General features: G+C 40.7%; 1 protein-coding gene across 1 annotated transcript; it reads left to right on the forward strand.

Annotated features, from left to right (window-relative positions):
• On the forward strand, positions 1–23,669 carry ZNF177 (zinc finger protein 177). The gene is given in 12 exon segments (XM_013965140.2): positions 1–450; positions 4,494–4,586; positions 6,366–6,448; positions 18,599–18,684; positions 19,289–19,415; positions 19,840–19,932; positions 20,302–20,357; positions 20,359–20,490; positions 21,356–21,582; positions 21,584–22,033; positions 22,035–22,352; positions 22,354–23,669. Coding segments are annotated over 9 exon segments (1,542 nt in total). The 5' UTR covers positions 1–450; positions 4,494–4,586; positions 6,366–6,448; positions 18,599–18,651; the 3' UTR covers positions 22,460–23,669.

Below are 24,604 nucleotides of genomic sequence, written 5' to 3' on the forward strand. Positions count from 1 at the left end.
GCTGCACGCGGGCACTGGAAGTGCGCCTGCGCGTTTGTATTTGCGCGTGGGCAACGCGGAAGGTCTGTTATTTGTGTGCCCCGGCTCGGGTGTGAGGTGAAATTTTCGTTTCTCTCGTCTCCTCTGTGTGTGGTCAAGCAGGAGGGGAACAGACCCAAGAGGAGGCTTGAAGTCAAAGGACAGTGGCCTCGAGGGCTGGCCTGGCCGCCCTGGCTTCCCGCCGGTGCTGCGGGGCGGCGGCCCCTCCTCCGAGAGCTCGGACCCACTGAGCCCGCCGGCCCGGCCTACTCTCCAGCCGCGTTGCTCCCGATTTCACAAGCCTCCAGAGCAGCCTTTGGGTCCTTCCTCCACAAGGAAAAGAAATAGCATCTCCGTCCTTCTCGACTCCCCGGGTCCCGGTGAGCTCTCGGTGGCTTTACTCCGGCCGTGGTTGTCGATCATTGAAGTTTGGTGAGTCATATTCCGTTGGAAAGAGAAGAAACCTTTGTAGGTTATTAGGGAGCACGTGTGTTTGATCTTAATAAGAGCAGAAGTGAAGGGATTCATATAAATAATAAATTTACCATATGAGAGCCCCGTAAAGCCCCAAACCTTCAAAATATAGAAGCCTCTGGGAAGGAAGCCAATCGAGGCTGTTTTCCGTTAGTAGCCGCCGTTGGAATTGAATTTACGTAAGATGAGTTTTGACGGGTAGATTTTTATTCTAGGTATTCATCTAGAATTTCTCATTCTTTTTTTTTTCGCCCGTGCTACACGGCTGGAGGGATCTTAGTTCCCCCACCAGGAGGTGAACCCTGGCCCACGGGATTGACAGTGCGGAGTCCTAACCACTGGACCACCAAGAAATTCCCTCATCTTGAAATTTTTATCTTAAGAAAATTTGTGGTCAATAAAAGGAATATCCATGAATCTAAGTTCACTAATTTAAGATTTTGTCTGTCATTTTATATATATATAAAATGATGAACCATTTAATGGTAAATTGCAGACATTGACTTCTAAGAAGGAGGACAGTTTCCTACTAAGAACAAAACTCCGTTGTACATCCAAGAAAATCAAAATTTCTGCAGTTTTCCAAAAGTATATTTTATAGTTGTCTGGTTTTGGAGGGAGCTGGATTCAAATAAGGTTTGCACCTTGCATTTAGGCTTTACATCTGTTTTACCTAAAACATTTGCCAGTATTTTTGGTTCCTGCAGTCAGGAGATTTATATTGAAAAATGAAAATGTTGGCATTCCCATATGGTGATGTTTTCCTATAATTTCATGTAATTGTGTATCTCATAAAATGGACATTGAGTCTAGGGTGTGTGTGCTGTCCTGTCTGTCTTTTGCGACCTCATGGACTGTAGCCCACCAGGCTCCTCTGTCCATAGGATTTTCCAGGCAAGACTACTGGAGTGGGTTGCCATTCCCTCCTCCAGGGGATCCTCTTGACCCAGAGGTCAAACCCAGGTCACCTGCCTTTGCAGGCAGGTTCTTTACCACTGAGTCACCTGGTACAGCCAGAAGTATCTAATACAAATGTAATGTGATTTAAAAAATTTTTAGTAGTCAAATTAGGAGAAAATATACATGGGAAGTTATTTTTAATAGTATAACATAGCTAACCCAATTTACCCAGTTATCAATATATAACTGTCAGTGAAATTAATGACCAGTGTAGCTTATAGAAAGTTATTAGTGAGAAATTTTACATTTCTTTTGTACCAAGTTGTTGGACTCTGATATGTATTTTACACCTAAGCTCACCTCAGTATGGATGCTAAATTTTTATTAGAAATTCCTGATCTGTATTTAGCTTTCAGAAAATTGACTGTTGAAAAAAAATATTTGGGGAAACCCAGATTGCTCCAAACATACTGAAAGATTTTTTTAGTAACTGAACAGTTTTATTTCTAAAATTCAATTACAAGTGAGTAAAATAACAAATTCAGCCCCTCAGTCTCACTAGCCACGTTTCATACTCGCAATAGCCACATAGAGCAAGACAATGACTACTGCGTTAGACCGCAGGTTTAAAGACTTGAAAATTTCCCAGGTGATGTGTACTTCATGTTGTCACATCAGGAGGCACATAAATGCAACTGGTCCACTGTGTATTAGGAGCGCAACGCGTTTAGTTAAGGTACCCATCTCTGTCTCGCACAGTCACATCTTTCTTTGTGGTAATCTGTAGGTGATAAGCTTCCCAGGTGGCTCGGTGGTAAAGAATCTGTCCACAGTGCGGGAATGCTGGTTTGATCCCTTTGTCAGGAAGATCCCCTGGAAAAGAAAATGACAACCCACTCCAGGATTCTTGTCTGGGAAATCGCATGAACAGAAGAGCCTGATGGGCTAATCTGTAGGGTCACAAAAGAGTTGGACATGACTCAGCAACTAAACAACAACAATCTGAGGGTGATAACTTGGCAACAGGGGAATAATCTGTTGCCCAGCCCTTTCACCCAGTGGTTTTAGCATCACTTGTTGATCTTTACTTCTACCTATTTTTGCATTGGGGTCTTGAAAAGTGCTTTTTGTTGTTGTTGTTGTTTCTAATTCTCTTTCTTTTTTTCCAAATTTTTCCATTCTCTTGCTGTCAGTCTTTTGTAAACAAGAGCTTTCTCTCCCCACTTACCATGCCTTCTCTATTTTTTTTTCCCTTTCAGGGTTTCACAACATATTCCCCTATTTCTCTTTCATTTATCATATTATAAACAGATGCTGTTATTTGATGCTCAGGCTCTCCCAAACTTGGCCAGGAGTAGTCCTTTTAATTTGATTCATGTGTCCTTTCAACACATCCCTATAAGTCTTTGAGCATCAATTCCCAGTTCACTTTGAACTTGACTGTTGCTGCTTAGTCACTTGAGTCATATCCAACTCTGTGTGAACCTATGGACTGTAGCCTGCCAGGCTCCTCTGTCCATGGAATTCTGCAGGCAAGAGTACTGGAGTGGGTTGCCATGCCCTCCTCCAGGGTATCTTCCCAACCCAAGGATCAAACCCAGGTCTCCTGGCTGCATTGCAGGCAGATTCTTTACTGCTGAGGCACCAGAGAAGCCCCAAACTTGACTGTTAACAGACCATAATCAATGATTTCTCCAAGAAGCCTGTTTCCTTGTAGACACCAAGGTCTGTATGATACATGGATTCAGTGCTTCTGGGGTTTAATTGTGTCTAGGCCTTTCAGTGGACATCTAAAATTGATATTTTCAGGACTTTTCTGGTGGTCCAGTGCTTAAGGCTCCATGCTGCCACTGCAGGGGGCACAAGTTCGATCCCTGGTTGGGGAACTAAGATCCTACATGCCACACAAAGTGGCCAAAAATGTAAATAAGTAAGTTTTTTTAAAAATATTTATAACTTTATATCCTCCTTTCCATATAAATTATATTGTGAACATACTCTCATATTATTATTCTTCAAAAACCCAAAAATATATCTTTTCTTACATCATAGGTTCATACTCATATTCCTAGTAAAAATTTTGGGCAACTCAGACCTGCTAAGTTAATCATTTCCTGCACACTATTTCATGATCACTGTCCAGTCATATTGGAGAATTAACAATAATCTTAGGAGTTCAGGCTTTTGAGACAGAGTAACCTCGATTCAGGCTCTGGCTCACCACTTCCTAAGTGGTGATCTTGGACTAATTACTACTGCTGTTTGTACATGAATTGCCTCAACTATTGAATGACAGTAAGAATAACTTGATAATCATATGAGCTTTCAGTGTTTCCAGTACATAATGGGTCCTCAGTAAATGACAATTATTTATATTCATGTCGTCTACAGTTTCTAGTGACTTTCACATAATATATAATGGCCGTCTTGTACAGAACGATGACTAATAAATGATGCTTGATGACAAATCAGTAATGCCTGCTGCTTAAAGATTGATGGCATGAGGCAAGACTCCCACTACTACTTAATCAGAATTGAACTGTCTTGAAGAGACTTCAGGAATAACATGTATAAGGCAGATTTCACTGTCAGATTCACAGATGCCAGCCCTTGATTTTTTCCCTTGTGGCAAGTACTTGCTGATGCTCCTTTCAGAGACAGTTCTTTACTGGCCTGTGAGCAGAATGTCTTTGTGGTCTGGGTCTACATAGTCCTGCTTCTGGGCTGTCTAGGAGGGTGCTTAAGTTTATAACAATATCCTGTTGTGTAAATCCTGGGACTTGGGGAGAGAAGGGTAAGTCTGCCCATTTTTGTGAGAGAAGTTCTGCTTAATTACATGATGAATTATCACTGTTAGCAAAAAAAAAAAAAAAAAAACAATTTTACCTGTCTAGACTTTATCTGTAAAATGAAATTAGATTATTAAACTTTTTTTCTTTTTATCAAAATCCATTTCTAATTTCAGGTGAGGCGGATTGTAGGGCATTTTATGGCAGCAGTATGTATGTGTTTACTTAGAATTAGTGTGGGGTGTTTCCAAGCTTGTGAGTATGGAAACTGTGGGCAGCCTGAATTCTCAGGTTTTGTTTCTTCTCCTTAAGGCTTTCTCGGGAATTTTTCTGTCTTTATGAAGAGAAGTCAGAAGGGGAAAGGACTGTGACTGGATGTCTGACAAATTATTTTCAAGTGATCAAGTGAGTAGGAAATTTATTCTATTCTTTTAGAAAAGCACATGCTTCTTCCTTCCAGGTAGATGTGTTTCCTTCTAGTGAAACAGAGTTTTTTATTCCAACAGAACCTGCTTAGGGACTGAGTCCAAGTTAAATTTCCTCAGATCTTAGGGCCTTTCATTTACATAAGAGAATGATACCATCATCCCAGTATTTACTAATTCAATCCGATCATCCATGCTGATTGTGTGCCCTCATTTTGCTATAATAGACAGGGAGCTGACGTGATTCTGAGAATTTGTGCTGTCATTGGAGGAGTGATGCGTTTCCAGCATTTATTGTCTATAATGTGCTCAGAACTATTGCTAATCCTATCACTAGAGAAAATTAAGACCAGAAGAGGTCACAATCTAGTTGTGGTGAGATACATCGTTAGGAGAGAAAGAGGTGCTCTTAAGCTACATAATTGGATGAGATCACTATGAATATGTCCAGGTAGAGGGGAGAAGGGGCTTGAGGACCATCAAGCCCCGGGGTTGATGGTGGGAGAACACGAAACCTGTCTAGGCTTTGGGTCTCCCTTCCTCTTTTTCAAGTGCACAACTGATGGAGATGGCAACTGCCTGATGCCAGGATGTTTGTGATGGTGTAGGATCTAGTGACCTTTGAGGTCACAGACTTTACAGTACAATGGCTTCCTCTTGAAAAATGAAGATCTGTCCGTTGTACTGATTTTATTTTTTCTAGGATAAAAAGCTTAGGACTTAATTGTGTATATAAGCTTGAGCTTGGGTTTTAGGCAAAAGATAGGGAATCTATTTTGTGAAAAATTAGAGAGAGAGAGAATGTGAATACGTGTGCGTTTTAGTTTTATTTTAAAGTTTACTGGTTTGATAAAGTTGACATGAACATTTTGTTGTTTCTCAAGTTATACCTGAGAGTATTTGGTATGCCTGAAGAGCAGACTCTCGGCCCCTTATTTATGGAAGTATTTGTCATCCCTTACATGTTAGTCTTATATCAGGCATCTTCCTCTCAGAGCAGGGCACCAGTTATGCAGACCTCGTCTGATCTTTCAGGTAGAACTAAGAGGAAAGCTGAAGAAAATGGAAAGTTTTCCAAGAGGGGGAAAAGGCTAATTATTTATTTATTTGGCTGTGCTGGGTCTTCGTTGCTGTTCGCAGCTTTCTCTAGTTGTGACAAGTGGGGACTACTCCTTGTTGTGGTGCACAGGCTTCTCATTTTGGTAGCCTCTCTTGTTGTGGAGCACAGGCTCTAGGCTTTCGGGCTCAGCAGTTGTGGCACGTGGGCTAAGTTATTCCACAGCAAGTGGGATCTTCTCGGACCAGGGACCAAACCCACATCCCCTGCATTGGCAGGTGGATTCTTATCTACTGTATGACCAGGGAAGTCCAAACTTTTCTTCTCTTTAACTTTTCCCTCACTTTTGGAAACTTTCTTTTGGCCTGACAGTAGACTCTGTCCCATTTTTTAATTTAAATTTTGCATTTGCCTTAAGCTCTTTGTCCATTTCCTTTCACCTTTGTTTTCCTTCATGGTGCTTTCTGTTCATAGTCAGTTTCAACACTTATAGAATCATTTCTTAGTAAATCACCTACCAATTTGACCACAGCACCTTATCATGCCAAACTCTTAATCCAGCCAAACTTAAGTTATTCTTTTTTTCTGTTCTAAAATATATTTTAAGTCAATGTTTGAAAGTAAATACACATTGGCCTTCATTTTTAATACCTTCCTTCCATTTATTTTCCAATAACATAATTTTTTGTAATCTTATTTCAGATTGGGAGATTTGTCTCAATACCAGAAGGTCAGCACCTCAGTGGAATATTTTGAATGGGAAAAAATCCAACGTGGTAGACATGGTAAGATTCACAAGGTATAATTCCTTCCCTTCCTCTAGTGGAAGTTTAACAGTTCCATAAAACAGAAAAGCAGCACGATGACCTTGACAGATATTTGAGGCTTGTGTCATTCATCTGTTTTTCAGTCTCTGAGCATTGTGAATTTGGCAGATGCTTGAAATACCCCTCATAATATATTTCTTTACATAGAATTCACTTGGCTAAATATTCTCATATATGTCATTCTGATGAAGTTTTGGATAAATCATTTCATTTTGGTCAACTATCAGCTCAACTCTATAAGAATCCTTATGAAAGTAAAGAATACAACAGAGCTTTGTTGCAGAATGATCATTTCATTTTGCTTGAAAGCAGTGAGGCCTGGAACCATGCACTGCAATGAAAATGAAAGGAAAAAACAAAAAAGTTCAATCATACCAATTTGTTTCTTGTATATACTCTTTTTTTTAAAGACTAATGATGTTAAGCATAAATATGGTCAGCTGATCTTTGACAAAGGAGTGAAGGAAATGGAATGTAGAAATATAATTCTTTTCAACAGATGATGCTGGAACAGCCAGACATCCACATGCAAAAGAATAAATCTAGACCCTGACCTTAACACTCTGAACAAAAGTTAATTCAAAATGCATTGCAGCCCTAGGTATTAAATACAAAACTGTAAAACTCCTTGAAGATAACACAGGCGAAAACTTAGAAGCCCTTGGGGAATGGCAATACTTTTTAAAATATAACATGGAAGACATGATCCATAAAAGAAATAATTGATAAACTGATAATGTTAAAATTAAAAATTTCTGCTCTGCTGAAAGCATTGTCCAGAGAGTAAGAAGGCAAACACAGATTTAGAGAAGATATTTGCAAAAGACAACTGATAAAAGACTCTTAAGACTCAACAATAAGAAAACAAATAATGGTTTAAAATGGACTGAGACCTTAATAGACACAGCAGCAAAGAAGACATACAAATAGCAAATAAGCATGTGAAAAGATGGTCCACATCATATATCACCAGGAAAAAGAGAGAGAGGGCCTTCCTGAGCTCTACTGTAAATACAAGCACACACACCTTTTGCCAGTAACTCTGCCCTGGCCATCCATACTCATGCACCTCACTAGAAACCCAAGGCCTCTTGTTCCTAGAGGAAATGACAAGGCTGCACCCAACAGAAACACAGAGGGCAGGCTGCTTATTCATTGGGATACAGCCTAGAAAGGAGAATTCACTAAAGAGGTCTATTCCATTGTTTTAATTTGGGAGGGAGGAGGTAGAAGGAAGTTCCAGAAGGGGTCAGACAGCCCAGAAATTCAGACAAGTGGCATGTCTCTTCCCACCAAACTTTGCTCTGCTCCCTGCTATAATCATTAACAATCTTTGGCCCTGACCTCACGGTTCTTCCACTTCAGGACCACCAAACACTGCTCCTACTTCTGATGGATAAAAATATTTAGGACAGGGGTAGGGGACACTAATTTGATGTAACAGTAAGTCCTGAGGGTACCCACATAGATGGCTTCCAGGTGCCAAGCAGAACCTGAGGCCAGGAATGATGAAGCTGGCATAAAACTATTGAACCAGATGTAAATTTCTCATTTGAATGAATCTCATTTGAGAACTGCAGTTGAATGCTGAACACATGGGGTCTAAGGACCCTGACCCTCTTCAAAGTCAAAAACCCCAGTACAACACACCAGTCAGCCTTCTGGGTTCTGCACCTGTGAATACAACCATCCATGAATTGTGTAGTACTCTAGTATGTACTCATTGAAAAAAAAAAATCTACATATAAGTGGACCTGTTCAGATCAACCCTTGTTGTTCAAGGGTCAACTGTATTGGTATATATTCATTATAGTATCATACAGGGTATTTTCACTGCCCTAGAAATCCTCTGTGCCCTGCTTATATATTCTACCAATCACTTTCACTAATCGCTGGCAATCACTGATCTCCAATTTTGTCTTTTCCAGAGTGTCTTACAGTTGGAATCATACAGTATTTAATCTTTCCAGAATGACTTCTTTCACTTAATATATATGCATTTAAGTTCTTTTCATGGCCTGATAGTTCATTCAATTTAGCTCTGGTAATCTGTTGTTTCTTATCTGTTCACCTTCTGAAGGACATCTTGACCGCTTCTAAGTTTTGGCAGTTATGAGTAAAACTGCTATAAACGTTCATGTGCAAAGAAACAACTCCCCCCGACCAAAAAAAAAAAAAAAACAGAGCATGCATGTGCTGGTTTTTGTGTGGACATACGTTTTCAGCTTACTTGGGTAAATATCAAAGAGTGTGACTCCTGTATTACTTGGTAGGATTATGTTTAGTTTTGTAAGCAACCACCAAATTGTATCCCAAAGTGGCTGTACAATTTTGTATTTCCACCAGCACTGAATGAGCTTTCCTGTTCTATATCTTTACCAGTGTTTGTCATTATTAGTATCAGATTTTGGCCATTCTCAGATTTGTAGTGGCCTGCCTGTCTCTGTCTGTCTGTCTCAGCAGGTAGCTTAAAGTCTGATCTAGACTGTCTGGTTATTTGTTTTTAATACCAGGATATCATTGTTTAAATCAGAGTTGGGACAGAAAGGTCTCTGACTTCTGGGGGGCTTATTTTGGTTAGGAAGAAGGGAGAGGCTTTGACTACACAAGAGAATCCATAATGGCTGAGGAAGTGAAGTTTGGACTCCTTTTGACTGCTCGGTCTCCTTTTCAAAATCTTGGGGACCTCTATGTTTTCCCTTGGGGAGAGCAAATGGAGTCAAAGACCTGGGCTCATGTACCTGGGGATCATTTTATATTTTAATGTGACATCAAGAGTAAGTTACTTTACTTGATAAGCTTAAAATAAGACTTGCTTAAAATAAAATGTCCTGCAGGGGTTCTCAGGCTGTCCAACTTCTGTGACCCCATGGACTTCAGGCCGCCAGGCTGCTCTGCCCATGGCATTTTCCAGGCAAGAATACTAGAGTGGGTTGCCATTTCCTACTCCAGGGGATCTTCTCGATCTAGGGATGAAACCTGCCATCTCCTGCATTGCCAGGTGGATTCTTTAACACGACACACCTGGCAAGCCCCCAAACTTTACTGGGCTTGTCCTCAGCTTGTGGCCCAGCAGCCTCACTGGGGCTTAGCCACTCTCTGCTTTGCTGCATCCTAGCCCCGCCCACTGGAGAAGGCAATGGCACCCCACTCCAGTACTCTTGCCTGGAAAATCCCATGGACAGAGGAGCCTGGTGGGCTGCAGTCCATGGGGTCGCGAACAGTCGGAAACAACTGAGCGACTTCACTTTCACTTTTCACTTTCATGCATTGGAGAAGGAAATGGCAACCCACTCCAGTGTTCTTGCCTGGAGAATCCCAGGGACGGGGGAGCCTGGTGGGCTGCTGTCTGTGGGGTCGCAGAGAGTCGGACACGACTGAAGTGACTTAGCAGCAGCCCTGCCCACTCTTCGGAGTTAAGGTTGAGACCAGAAGCAGAAGTGCGCCTCCGGGAACGGCGTGATCCGTTGGCATCCGATCCGGCCAGACCCAAGCCCAGGTTCTGACTCGAGTCTGGGGTGGCCTTTGGAGAACGGGGAAGGATCATGGGTATAATAGAAGGACCGAGCTGTTTGGGACTGCAGCGCCTATTGCTAAGCTTCTCGCGCGACTGCTAGCCCTAGCTGCGTGCATGGGGCTGCAAGACCCGCTGCTTTTACTCCAGGCAGCGACTGACTCCATCCCCACCTGTTGGGGCCTCGCTTTTCCCATCTCCAGAAAGACTGCTCAATCGATCTGTCTGTACCAAGGAGGAGATGCGGACAGGGTACATGTGCGGGGTCTTTTCTCCATTTCCTGTCCACCCTCTTTAAAAAGCCTCGCCGAAGTCAGACTGCATTTCCGTAAGATGTCCATTCTTGTGTCTCATTTTCTTACGTTAATGACGTGTCTTGAAGTTCTCATTAGTTCACGGAGATCTGCCTTTTAAAAAAAAAAAAACCTCTTCTACAACTCTGTTGTGTGGAATCATCCTGTTGGTGGACGATTGAGTTGTTCCCATCTGAATGGGTTTGTCCATGTTTCTTCATATTTATGGACTTAGTATTTTAAATTTTAAGGTCGATTTTTAGAACTTGAGTTTTTGAGTCATAAGTGCTGTTCCTATATACTGCAAACTGCCCCCTTGTTCTGTTTTGAGTCCTCAGAGCTATATTCTGTATCCAGCAAGCTGCATATCTCTTAGTTTTCAATTAATCTTACCTGTAGATGCTTTTGGATGTTTACACACTGTCATATCATCCAGGAATGTCAGGATGATATTCTTCCTTTATTATCTTCTAGCCTATCGTATCTCGCCATCCTTGTCCACTCTCCCCAATTTACTGTGCTGTCTGTAACATGCTTCGTAGAAGGAGCCACTGTTTTTCTGTGTTTCAAAGGCCTTCAGCTTTTACCTAGTAAATTGAAACACTTGCTGTATATTTTTGACATGTTTTCAGGTTTAAAGACATTTCCTTTTATGCTGCTTTTTTGTTGTTGTTTATTAACATTATTTTTTGTAATAGTTTTTGTTGTTGTTATTGTTCAGTTGCTAAGTCATGCCTGACTGTTTGTGACCCCATGGACTGTAGCTCTCCAAGCTTCTCTGTCCTCCATTACCTCCCAGAGTTTGCTCAGATTCATGTCCATTGAATCAGTGATGCTATCTAACCATTTCATCCTCTGCTGCCCTCTTCTCCTTTTGCCTTCAGTCTTTACCAACAAAAATGATCTTCACGACTGGATAATCATGATGGTGTGATCACTCATCTAGAGCCAGACATCCTGGAATGTGAAATCAAGTGGGCCTTAGAAAGCATCACTACGAACAAAGCTAGTGGAGGTGATGGCATTCCAGTTGAGCTATTTCAAATCCTGAAAGATGATGCTGTGAAAGTGCTGCACTCAATATGCCAGCAAATTTGGAAAACTCAGCAGTGGCCACACGACTGGAAAAGGTCAGTTTTCATTCCAATCCCAAAGAAAGGCAATGCCAAACAATGCTCAAAGTACCGCACAGTTGCACTCATCTCACATGCTAGTAAAGTCATGCTCAAAATTCTCCAAGCCAGGCTTCAGCAATACGTGAACCATGAACTTCCTGATGTTCAAGCTGGTTTTAGAAAAGGCAGAGGAACCAGAGATCAAATTGCCAACATCTGCTGGATCATGAAAAAAGCAAGAGAGTTCCAGAAAAACATCTATTTCTGCTTTATATGACTATGCCAAAGCCTTTGACTGTGTGGATCACAATCAACTGTGGAAAATTCTGAAAGAGACGGGAATACCAGACCACCTGACCTGCCTCTTGAGAAACCTATATGCAGGTCAGGAAGCAACAGTTAGAACTGGACATGGAACAACAGCCTGGTTCCAAATAGGAAAAGGAGTACGTCAAGGCTGTATATTGTCATCCTGCTTATTTAACTTCTATGCAGAGTACATCATAAGAAACTCTGGGCTGGAAGAAACACAAGCTGGAATCAAGATTGCCGGGAGAAATATCAATAACCTCAGATATGCAGATGCCACCACCCTTATGGCAGAAAGTGATGAGGAACTAAAAAGCGTCTTGATGAAAGTGAAAGAGGAGAGTGAAAAAGTTGGCTTAAAGCTCAACATTCAGAAAACGAAGATCATGGCATCCGATCCCATCACTTCATGGGAAATAGATGGGGAAACAGTGGAAACAGTGTCAGACTTTATTTTGGGGGCTCCAAAATCACTGCAGATGGTGACTGCAGCCAGGAAATTAAAAGATGCTTACTCCTTGGAAGAAAAGTTATGACCAACCTAGATAGCATATTCAAAAGCAGAGACATTACTTTGCCGACTAAGGTACGTCTAGTCAAGGCTATGGTTATTCCAGTAGTCATGTATGGATGTGAGAGTTGGACTGTGAAGAAGGCTGAGCGCCAAAGAATTGATGCTTTTAAACTGTGGTGTTGGAGAAGACTCTTGAGAGTCCCTTGGACTGCAAGGAGACCCAACCAGTCCATTCTGAAGGAGATCAGCCCTGGGATTTCTTTGGAAGGAATGATGCTAAAGCTGAAACTCCAGTACTTTGGCCACCTCGTGCGAGGATTTGACTCATTGAAAGAGACTGTGATGCTGGGAGGTGTAGGGGGCAGGAGGAGAAGGGGACGACAGAGGATGAGACGGCTGGATGGCATCACTGACTCGATGGACGTGAGTCTGAGTGAACTCCAAGAGTCGGTGATGGACAGGGAGGCCTGGCGTGCTGCGATTCATGGGGTCGCAAAGAGTCAGACACGACTGAGTGACTGAACTGAACTAAAGTGTATCATCCAGTGTCATTTACCGTATTCCCAGTGATGTGCCACCCTCACTGCAATCTAATTTTAGAAGTTTTTCATCCTCCCAGAAAGAAATCCCGTACACATTAGCACTCACTCCCCATGCCTCACTACCCACCAGCCCCACGCTACCACTAATCTGTTTCTTGTCTTTATAGACTTGTCCATTCTGGACATTTCATATACATGTAATCATATAATATTTTGTCTTTTGTGAATGGCTTCTTTCACTTAGTATAATGTTTTCTAGGTTCATCCACATTGTAGGAAGTATCAGTACTTAATTCCTGTCAATAGCCAAGTAATATTCTTTTGTATGGATATATCACATTTATCCACTCACAATTTAATGGGCATTTGGGTTATTTTCCACATTTTGGCTATTGTAAATAATGCTGCTGTGAGCTCTCCTGCTAAAGTTTTTGTGTGGACTTATTTTCATCTCTCTTGGGTTTATACCTAGGAGTGGAATGCTGATTCTTATGATAATCGTATATGTAACCTTTTGATAAACTGCAAATACTTCTAAAGCAGCTGCACCATTATTCTTACCCATCAGCAAATAAGAGTTCTGATTTCTCCACATCTTCACCAGTTGTTAGTCTTTTTGATAATAATTATCAAAATGAGTGTCAAGTAGTATCTTGTGGTTTTAATTTGCATGTCCCTGGTGGTTAATAATAAGCATATTTTCATATGCTTAATGACCATTGTATTTTTCTTTAGAAAAACATATTTTGCCGATTTTAAAAGTTGAGAGGTTTTTTTTAATACGGTTGGCTAAAAATATTTTTAAATCATTAGGCAATGTTGGGTACTGTCAGACATTTTTAGTGTGTTATTGAGTTGATCATACTATTTTCTACTTTGATCTATTGTGCTGTGTTCAGTCACTCAGTCATGTCCAACTCTTTGTGACCCTATGGATGATAGCCTGCCAGGCTCCTCTGTTCGTGGAATTTTGCAGGCCAGAATACTGGAGTGGGCCACCATTTCCTTCTCCAGGGGATCTTCCCAGCCTAGGGATCGAACCTTCATCTCCTGCGCTGGCATGTGGATTCTTTGCCATGGAGCCACCAGGGAAGCCCATGTATGTATATGTATAATATATATTTATAAATGTGTGTGTCTGTGTATATATATATATATGCACACGTATACATACATATATGTATACAATAGATATAAGTAAATCACTTTGCTGTACACCTGAAACTAACATGACATATATATTAATATGCTTCAGTTAAAAAATTTTAAACAAACTTTTAACAGAAGTTTTTAGCATTATCACAACACCATTACCACACACCCCCAAGTTAACAGTTTTTCTTGATATTATCAGTGATCTTTAGCCAAAGGTTACCAGGAACACACAGAGTTAAGCAAGTTGGATTTATTACTTATTGCATCCCACTGTAGTGAACTGTGGGATGTCTTAATAAGGGAGTGTTAGAAAAGACTTCAGAGAAGGCGACGGCACCCCACTCCAGTACTCTTGCCTGGAAAATCCCATGGACAGAGGAGCCTGGTGGGCTGCAGTCTAGGGGTCGCGAAGAGTCCGACATGACTAAGCGACTTCACTTTCACTTTTCATTTTCATGTACTGGAGAAGGAAATGGCAACCCACCCCAGTGTTCTTGCCTGGAGAATCCCAGGGACAGGGGAGCCTGGTGGGCTGCCGTCTATGGGGTTGCACAGAGTCAGACACAACTGAAGCGACTTAGCAGCAGCAGAGAAGACTTATTAAGGCATTTGGTTTTGTACACATGAAGGTTACATAATTTTGTAAATCATTATTACCTCAATAAAAATAAACTTTTAAATTGCTTTTAAAAAGGAAAGGAAGGGACTTCCCTGGTAGTCCCATAGCTAAGACTCCCAGCTTCCAATGCAGGGGATCCAGGTTCAATCCCTGGTCAGGGAACTAGATCTCACGTGCCCCAACAAAGACCTGGTGCAGGCAATAAATAAATAAATATTTTTTAAAGAAAGAAAGGGAAACATTGCGCTTGATAAACATATTAGCAAATTTGCTCATAAGTTTAATGAAAAAATCATAGATTATTTTAACATTCAGGAAGGTTGCTTTAAAGGGCATCCACTATAAAATTACTGACTCAGAAGCACACTGCATGGAGAAGGGAATTGCAGCCCACTCCAATATTCTTGACTGGAGAATTCCATGGACAGAGGAGCCTGGTGGGTTACAGTCCATGGGGCCGCAAAGAGTTAGACACGACTGAGTGACTAACACTTGACTAGAATGCTTTAAAGAATGGAGCTGCATTGCTGAACTAACTCAGCATTGAGAGTGAGCAAGTGTTTTTATAATAAATCACTTTGGGGAGAAAACAAGCACATTGTGTATTGGAATTAAAAATGTCGTTCCAAGGATCAAAAGTGTGAGTTATAAGTCAATGTGCTTTTTCAAGCTATAGTGATATTTTCCAAGGGATGATGATATTTAAAATTGTAGTTTAATCCAACAATACCTTTTTTCCCATTTTGGTAGAAATAGCTATTTTTGAAGGCAACTTCTCTAGTTTTTGAAGAAATTTCTCAATGTTGAGCATTTTCTAGACTTTGTCCATGTCTGTTGACCTTTGTTAATTGAGAACCTCAAGTCATATAACCTAAAAGGAATGTATCTTTACGGTGCCAGCTGAAACTAGGAGCTTTGTAAATGCCATTACAAATTCTTAACATTAAAAAAAATTTCAACATATTTCTCTAATCTATAAAGAAAGAATCGAGAGCTTCCCTGGTGGCTCACTTGGTCATAACTTTCCTTCCAAGGAGTAAGCATTTTTTTATTTCATGGCTGCAGTCACCATCTGCAGTGATTTGGGAGCCCAAAAAAATAAAGTCTGACACTGCTTCCACTGTTTCCCTATATATTTGCCATAAAGTGATGGGACCAGATGCCATGATCTTCGTTTTCTGAATGTTGAGCTTTAAGCCAACTTTTTCACTCTCCTCTTTCACTTTCATCAAGAGGCTTTTTAGTTCCTCTTCACTTTCTGCCATAAGGGTGGTATCATCTGCATGTCTGAGGTTACTGATATTTCTCCCCGCAATCTTGATTCCAGCTTGTGCTTCTTCCAGCCCAGCGTTCCTCATGATGTACTCTGCATATAAGTTAAATAAAGACCAACTTAGATAGCATATTAAAAAGCAGAGACATTACTTTGCCAACAAAGGTCCATCTAGTCAAGGCTATGGTTTTTCCAGTGGTCATGTATGGATGTGAGAATTGGACTGTGAAGAAAGCTGAGTGCCAAAGAATTTATGCTTTAGAACTGTGGTATTGGAGAAGACTCTTGAGAGTCTGTTGGACTGCAAGGAGATCCAACCAGTCCATCCTAAAGGAGATGGGTCCTGGGTGTTCATTGGAAGGACTGATGCTGAAGGTGAAACTCCAATACTTTGGCCACCTCATGTGAAGAGTTGACTCATTGGAAAAGACCCTGATGCTGGGAGGGATTGGGAGCAGGAGGAGAAGGGGACGACAGAGGATGAGATGGCTGGATGGCATCACCGACTCGATGGACATGAGTTTGGGTAAACTCTGGGAGTTGGTGATGGACAGGGAGGCCTGGCGTGCTGTGATTCATGGAGTCACAAAGAGTCGGACACAACTGAGCTACTGAACTGAACTGGTGGCTCAGTAGTAAACAATTACCCACCAGTGCAGGAGACACGAGTTCAATCCCTGGTCTGGGCAGGTCCCACATGCTGCAGAGCACCTAAGCCCAAGCACCACAACTACTGAACCCATGTTCCACAACTACTGAAGCCCATGCACTACAACTAGAGAGTAGCCCCCACTCACTGCAACTAGAGAAAAACCCACACAACAGCGAAGACCCAGCACAGCCTAAAATAAATAACATTATTATCTTTTTTTTTAAGCTGTAAGAGCCACACATTGCAGTGAATTGTTACACCTCTTAAGCCTCTTAACCAGGAAGAGTTCTCCTTTCCTCTTTCTCCTCCAAACTGGATATTTCTGATTATGTCCTCTATATATCATTAGCATGTCCTCTGTCCCCTTCTCTTACCCTTCTTCAATAAACTGCTAATTAGATGAAAGGATTTGTTAGGTTTTCTTAGCAAAAAATATTTTATAATTGGTATTGTCTGTTATTGCATCATATCAGAATAAATGGTGTCCAGGTGTCTCTTTTAAGATGTTAAGGTTTATCAGCTTGATCTTCCTTTATAAAGTTGCCCAGCACATCTATTTAGTCTTAAAATTATCCCCTTCAGGTTTCTTCTTAGTTACCAAAAAAATGGGGGGTGGGGGTCACTTAATGAGGAAACCTGCTGCATACCACCTTAACCAACGATTAAAATTAACATCAATAATCAGACACACTGTCATCATATGCCTGCTGAAGTGATTCACTGAGGACAAGCATCAGTTACAAAATACATCATCAAAAACAAACTTTGTGAATCTAACCATGAGAAAACAACAGACAAACTAAAACTGAGATGTAATCTGTAAAACATTTGACCTGGGACTTTTCAAACCTGGAAAGATGAAGAAAGGCCGAGGGACTGGTCCAGATTAAAGAAGATGAAAGAAACATAGTCTGAGGGCATAATTCTGGATGGGAAATTTTAAAGTGGCTGCTGTAAAGGATATTATTGGACTAGTTGGTAAAATTCTGCGTATGAATTATATGTTAGATAATAAATATTAAATCCTGGTTTTTATCCTGTTAGGGAAAGTCCCAAGTTCCTGTGACACTCTGAAATATATAGGAAAAAAAGGGTCTGACACCTGCAATTTCCTGTCAGGTAGTTTCCTCTCAATATTCTTGATGAAACACCCACACACCCCTACAGAGAGGAGAAAGGAAGCGAATGTGACAGAACTTTAGCAATTAGTAAAGAGTATAGGGAAGCTCATCATTTTTACACTAATTTTTACAACATTTGAGTTTGAAATTTTCTCAAAGTTAGAAGTTGAAAATAAATATTCCCATTCACTTTTCACCTAATATGTTAGTAACCATTGACTGTCATTGCCTAAGTGCATTAAAATGGTGACTTTCTGATTCTAGCATTTTCTTCATAATAAATGAAACTTAGAATAAAGTTTGTATGATTATTCTGGAAAGAACTTTCCTGTATCACAACTATTTAGTAATAATAAAATGTCATTCATAAAGGAGGGGACAGGATGATACAGGCTTGTTTTTTGTTTTTTTTTTTTTTTTACAAATTTTCAGAATAACAAAATTATATCCTGGCCACCTCCAGCTGTGACCATTGACAGTTTTTTAGTAACATTATGGACTCGTGGCTTTGTTTTATATTTGGTGTATTTCAACTGATTGTAATCATTACTCTTTATTAAATTGTTCCATCGTAAGCCAGTGGGAACCTTTTTAAGTTTTCTCCTGTGTGGTAAATTCCTTCCTTTCTGGTATAAACTGTTCCAGGCTTATGCTGAACATTTCTTGTTTCACACTGAACATAGTTCCCAAAGGAGTCCTGGTTTCTTACACAGAGGAATTTTAATACTAGAGGACTCATTGCTCCTGAGTTGTTAGTGACTCTAGGCAATTTTGGTGGCTCAATCTAAGGAAAAGTTTAAAAAAAAATAAGAACATACTGTATTCCCAATTCCTAGTTGTTCTTGGGTAGGGAGATAAATTCTTTACTGTATTATGTGTATCTATATGTGCATTTCAGTGCATGTGGTTACTCTGAAGCTAGTATGAGGAAGCTTACAAGGCCTCTAAGTGTTGAATATCTGTCAGGCCCAGAATCTCATGGCTTCTTTCTTCGTTTCTAGGTCTTCATGCTCAGAACCCTGCCAAGCCAGGGGGGAGACAGACAAAAGAAAGAATGGCTGCAGGATTTCTGACAACCTGGTCACAGGTATGTGGGAAGTTACTCTTTCCAAAAAAAATCACTATTCCCAAAGGGTACATCTCTTGTCCACGACCCAGAGCTTCACAGCGCAACCAGGCTAGCCTCAGGGTCCCTCAGTTCTTTGGGCTTCTTAGAATGGGAGAGAAAGAATGTTTAAGGAAAGGCTTCAACATTTGTTTTGTGTTTCAGATAATCCCCCAGGGTGAGTGTTAGTTCCATCTTCTGCTGGGTGCCATGAAGGAAAATAAAGACTTTTTTTCACTAGGAAAAACATTCATTTTCCAAGTACTTTTCTCATTCTGTAGTATGCTCAATCTGTACTAGATCTTGAATAAGATTAGAAGACTCCTTGCAACATAGTTGTGGCAATATCAGCTAAGCTGTGTTAGAAAAGCTTGTAAAAACCATGAGCCTGAAAGAGATGGTCCAGTGAGTGAGAATAGAAGTGGAAAGTTCCAAGAACTTGGGTGAAATGATGAGAGGCCTCTGAAGAATGTCTGAGCTTACTACACATTGGGTCTTCTCCCCAAGTCCTATCAGCCTCACCCATCATCTTTCTGGTTCAGAGTTAGAGAGAGTTCTTGGCTAAACCTGAATGTATACATTTTAGGACTTGGTGACATTCAAGGAAGTGTCAGTGGAATTCTCACAGGAGGAGTGGGCCCTGCTGGCCCCCACTCAGAAAGTCCTGTACAGAGATGTAATGTTGGAGAACTTTAGGAACCTGGCCTTAGTGGGTAAAGTTGGCCTCATTCCTTCATATTCATTTGTTCATGCATGTACTAGTTCTTCATCACTTGTCTCTCCCAGGAACTGAAGAGAACAGCTAAACATGGTAAACACAGAATGGATGGTTCCTGCCCTTGTGGGGCAGTCTTATCACTTCCCAAGAAAATTCACTGATTGTACTTCCTCAGTCCTTAAAAAATTTAGGTAATTTACAGATCTTGGGCTTAGAATTCAAGGGTCAGATCATGTGGGAAAAGGTGTGTGGATGTTTGTCTTATGGTGCTTTGTGAAAGGGCTGTATAATCTGATTCTTCTGCTGCTCTTGCCTATCTTCAGAATCCTTGAAAACCAAAGTATTGGAATCAGTTTTGTGGAAAGATTCCTTGTCTCCTTCACAGTCTCCCCACATCATGTGTCTTTCCCCATGAGCAGGGTATCATCTCTGCAAACACAGTCCAATCACTGAGGTGGCACAGGAAGAGCTGAGGCCAGAGGAGAGAGGAATTCTCCAAAATGCTTGTACAGGTGAGTCCCAGCCAGGAAGGGGTCATTGTATGGAATAGGCACAGCCTGTGAGGGGTGGTACAGTTGTCAGCCATTGTGTGATAAGAAGGCTGAGACCATTACATGAGCTTTCTGTCTCAAGCCTCCAGAATTCTTTGTAAAATATCTCTCATTTCCATTGCTTGTTCCTATCATTGGCATCTTTTCCCAGAGCCAAGTTCCTAAATTAATTTCTCTTATCACTGGTTACATCTTCTCTCTCACATTTTCCTCCTATATTTAGTGTTATTAATTGAAAACAAATCCATAGCATGCCTGCCTCCTTTTTTCCTTCACCCCTACTTCTTCTCCCAATAATTATAAAAAAAAAATTTCCCCATTCATTTTTAGATGGGGTTACTCAGCTTGAATCAAAAGATGTAATTCTCATGCAGAATGTTCCTGGAGAAAAAAACTGCCAATGGCATAAAAATGGTGAGATTCACTAGAAATGATTCCTGTTTTTTAAGACTGGGAGATCTCTGTGAATTTCAAGGAATTAAAACAGCAGCAGCACCCAAGCAAGAGGAGACACTTCAGGCAAGTAGAATTCACTCATCAGAAAGCTGCATCAGGAAATCCTTTGTTAATCCCATAAAATTGGAGAAATCTCCAAACCTACCTCAACACTTGCAGCCTTACAGAGAATATCAAAAAGTAAACATTTACTTGGACTTCCCTGGTAGTGCAGTGGTAGAGAATCTGCCTGCCAATGCAAGAGACACAGGTTCAATCCCTGAGTTGGGAAGATCCCTGGAAAAGGAAATGACTACTCACACCAGTATTCTTACCTAGGAAATCCCATGGACAGAGGAACCTGGTGGGCTACAACCCATGAGGTCACAAAGGAAACACAACATAGCAACTAAACAACAACAACATTTACTTAAATGTCATTCTACTGTTAAGTATTTAATAAATCATTCATTCTTCACCCATGATTAGGAAAACTCTATAATTAGGATGCTTTTTGATGGAATGAATTCCATGGGGCCTTGGGAAGAGTATTCAGCTATTTCAACTTGAAAGAATAAGGCAAAAAATATACACACACCTTGAAAATGGCAAAATGTTAGTCATAATAATATACTTCCTATATATGGCAGGATCCACATGGAAATGTGTTCCTGTGTAATAGAAGTGAGAAAGCCTTCATGCGTGTGAAGTCACTTCAGGCGTGTCTGACTCTGTGCGACCCTATGGACTGTAGCCTGCCAGGCTCCTCTGTCTATGGGATTCTCCAGGCAAGAATACTGGAGTGGGTTGCCATGCCCTTCTCCAGGGGATCTTCCCAACCCAGGGATCAAACCCAGGTCTCCTGCATTGCAGACAGATTCTTTACTGTTTGAGCTGCCAGGGAAGCCCCAAGAAAGCCTTTAGTCATCATTTACTCCTTTTCCTGTAGGCACCAACCCACCCTGGTGAGAACCCATTGGAATGTAATCACTGTAGAAAATTCTTCAGAAAGAATTATCACCTTATTCGTACAAGATATTGCAAGGGCGAGAAATGCTACAAATATAAAGAATATGGGAAAGACTTCGGCTATCCCTCAGCTCTTAGGAGTCATTTGAGTACTCACATTGGAGAGAAAATTCTTAAATTCCGTGATTGTGGAAAAACTTTTAATCAAGTCATCCCTTAGGAAACACTGCAGAACTCTCACAAGAGAAAAATCTGAGTGTAATCAACATCTTATGTCCTTCAAATTACACTCTTCCTTCTCAGTACATGAACAAATACCTGCTGAAGAGAAACTCCATGAATGCAGTGACTGTGGAAAAAGATCTTCCCATAGTGTCCACAAAAAAATGTGTACTGTGAAAGAAAGCTCAAAATGTAATGGACATGGGAAAGTTTTCCCTGGCCCCTTGTCCCTTCAGATATGTATGAGACCTCACACTGGAGAGAAAGCTTATGAATGTAGGGACTATGGGAAAGCCTTTGTTTTTCAATCTTCCCTTAAGAAACACGTAAGATCACACACTGGAGAGAAACCTTATGAGTGTAATCACTGCAGAAAATCCTTCAGCCAGAGCTCTCATCTTAACGTTCACAAAAGAATTCACACTGGAGAGAAACCTTGACTGTAAGGAATGTGGCAAGGCTTTTACTGTTCTTTCATCCCTTCAGAAACATATGAGAACCCATACTGGAGAGAAACCCTATGAATGCAGTGACTGTGGGAAAGCCTTTATTGATCAGTCATCCCTTAAGAAACATACCCGATCTCACACTGGAGAGAAACCTTATGAGTGTAATCACTGTGGAAATTCCTTCAGCACAAGCTCTTATCTCACTGTGCACAAGAGAGCTCACACTGGAGAGAAAACCTATGCATGTAAAGAATGTGGGAAGGCCTTTAGGAATTCCTCTTGCCTAAGAGTGCATATGAGAACTCACAGGGGAGAAGCCTTATAAATGTATCCAGTGTGGAAAAGCATTCAGCACTAGCACTAACCTTATCATGCACAAGCGAATACACACTGGACAGAAACTCTGTGAATGAAATGACTACAAGCTAGCCTTAAGGGCCCCTTCCCACCTCCGTCATTTTCGAATACACTCTGGAGAGAAACCATATTATGACCAATTTAGAAAGCCATCAGGTACAACTCTTGAGTTACATTATAGTGGGACAAACGTTGTAAATGTTATGGTTCTGTGATTATATTTATCAGTATTTAAAGTGTGATGACTCACTAGCTGATGAGTATTAAAGATTATATAGCACTCTAAATTCCCCTTTATCAGAAAAAAAAAAATTTACCACATTTTAAAAATAAATAAATAAATAAGTTCCCCTTTATCTACATCACAAAGGTTTTGTTGGGGTTTTTTTTTTAGTATTTATTTATGTATTTATTTGGCTACAACAAGTCTTAATTGCGACATGTAGGATCCTCAGTCTTCACTGTGGCATACAAGATCTTTAGTCACAACATACAGGATCTAGTTCCCTGACCAGGAATTGAACCTAGGTAGGCCCTCTGCATCGGAAGTGTGGAGTCTTAGCCACAGGACCACAAGGGAAGTCACTCACTAAAGTTTAGGTGTGTAATGTTTTTATTATAAGTAAGTACTAAGTATTGTGCACTTCTCATCAAGATATCTTGGACTGAACTATAGCTTATTTAGAAATACATATTTTAATGTGCAGACTGGGCATATTTTAGTTATCTTTCAGTTATAGATTTCTAATTGAATTGCATTTTCCACAGGATGCCTGATCTTCATGACATAGATTCAATAGCATATGAACAAAATTATTAGAGACTTGCTATGTGGCCTAATGTGTGAGATACAAGAAGTTCCTGTCCCAACATCCATTTCTACCTTGCTTCCTCTAAGTAACAGAACTACAGTTGTGTTAAATTAGCAGTGTAGATAATTTCTGAGGACTCATCTCCCAGCTTTCCTTGCTGCTGTGAGTGCCCATGAGCTCACAGTCTTGGTCTGTGAGAAAGAAGCAAGAGGTCACTGCTTGTGGATTCTAAAGAATTCCATAGAAATGGGAGCATGGCATCTGGCATTTTCACTTTACCATCTGCCCTAGGGTTTATCTCTTTTTTCTTAGAGAATAGACCAATAAGATGACATTCATAGACTACTGATTATATAATAGACACGTAAGGTATTTTTTGGCTGTATATAAGCAACTATGAGTTGCTTGTTTCTAAACTTTATGTAACATGAGAAAAATAAATTCCTAACTGGTTTAAATCACTCGTGTGGGAACACTCTGTTACAGTGGATTTCAGTCTTAACTGATGCATCTCATATGTGGTCAAGCTTTAAGAATCCTTCAAGGGAGAGGGAGCATATGTATTCTTATGGCTGATTCATGTTGTTGTATGGCAGAAACCAACACAACATTGTAAAGCAGTTCTTCTCCAATTAAAAAAAATTTTTTAATCCTTCAAGTATAGTTGAAAACAATGTGTATTCTGTAATTGTTGAGTATAGGTCAGTTTTCATTCCAGTCCCAAAGAAAGGCGATGCCAAAGAATGCTCAAAACTACCATACAGTTGCACTCATCTCGCATGCTAACAAGTTCAGTTCAGTTCAGTCACTCAGTTGTGTCCAATTCATTTTTGAGTAATGCTCAAAATTCTCCAAGTCAGGCTTCAACAGTATGTGAACTGGGAAATTCCAGGTGATGAAGCTGGATTTAGAAAAGGCAGAGGAACCAGAGATCAAATTGTTGACATCCATTGCACCATCAAAGCAAGAGAGTTCGAGAAAAAAAATCTCCTTTATTGACTATGCCAGTGCCTTTGACTGTATGGATCACAACAGACTGTGGAAAATTCTTAGAGATGGGAATACCAGGCCACCTTATCTGCCTCCTGAGAAATCTGTGTGTAGGTCAAGAAGCAACAGTTAGAACTAGACATGAAACAACAGACTGGTTCCAAATCAGGAAAGGAGTATGTCAAGGCTGTATATTGTCACCCTGCTTGTTTAACTTATATGCATAATCAGTTCAGTTCAGTTCAGTTCAGTCACTCAGTCATGTCTGACTCTTTGCAACCCCATGAATCGCAGCACACCAGGCCTCCCTGTCCATCACCAACTCCCGGAGTTCACTCACACTCATCTCCATCAAGTCAGTGATGCCATCCAACCATCTCATCCTCTGTCCTCCCCTTC

Source organism: Capra hircus, chromosome 7 (genome assembly GCF_001704415.2).
Source record: "Capra hircus breed San Clemente chromosome 7, ASM170441v1, whole genome shotgun sequence".
In the NCBI taxonomy this organism is placed as follows: Eukaryota; Metazoa; Chordata; class Mammalia; order Artiodactyla; family Bovidae; genus Capra; species Capra hircus.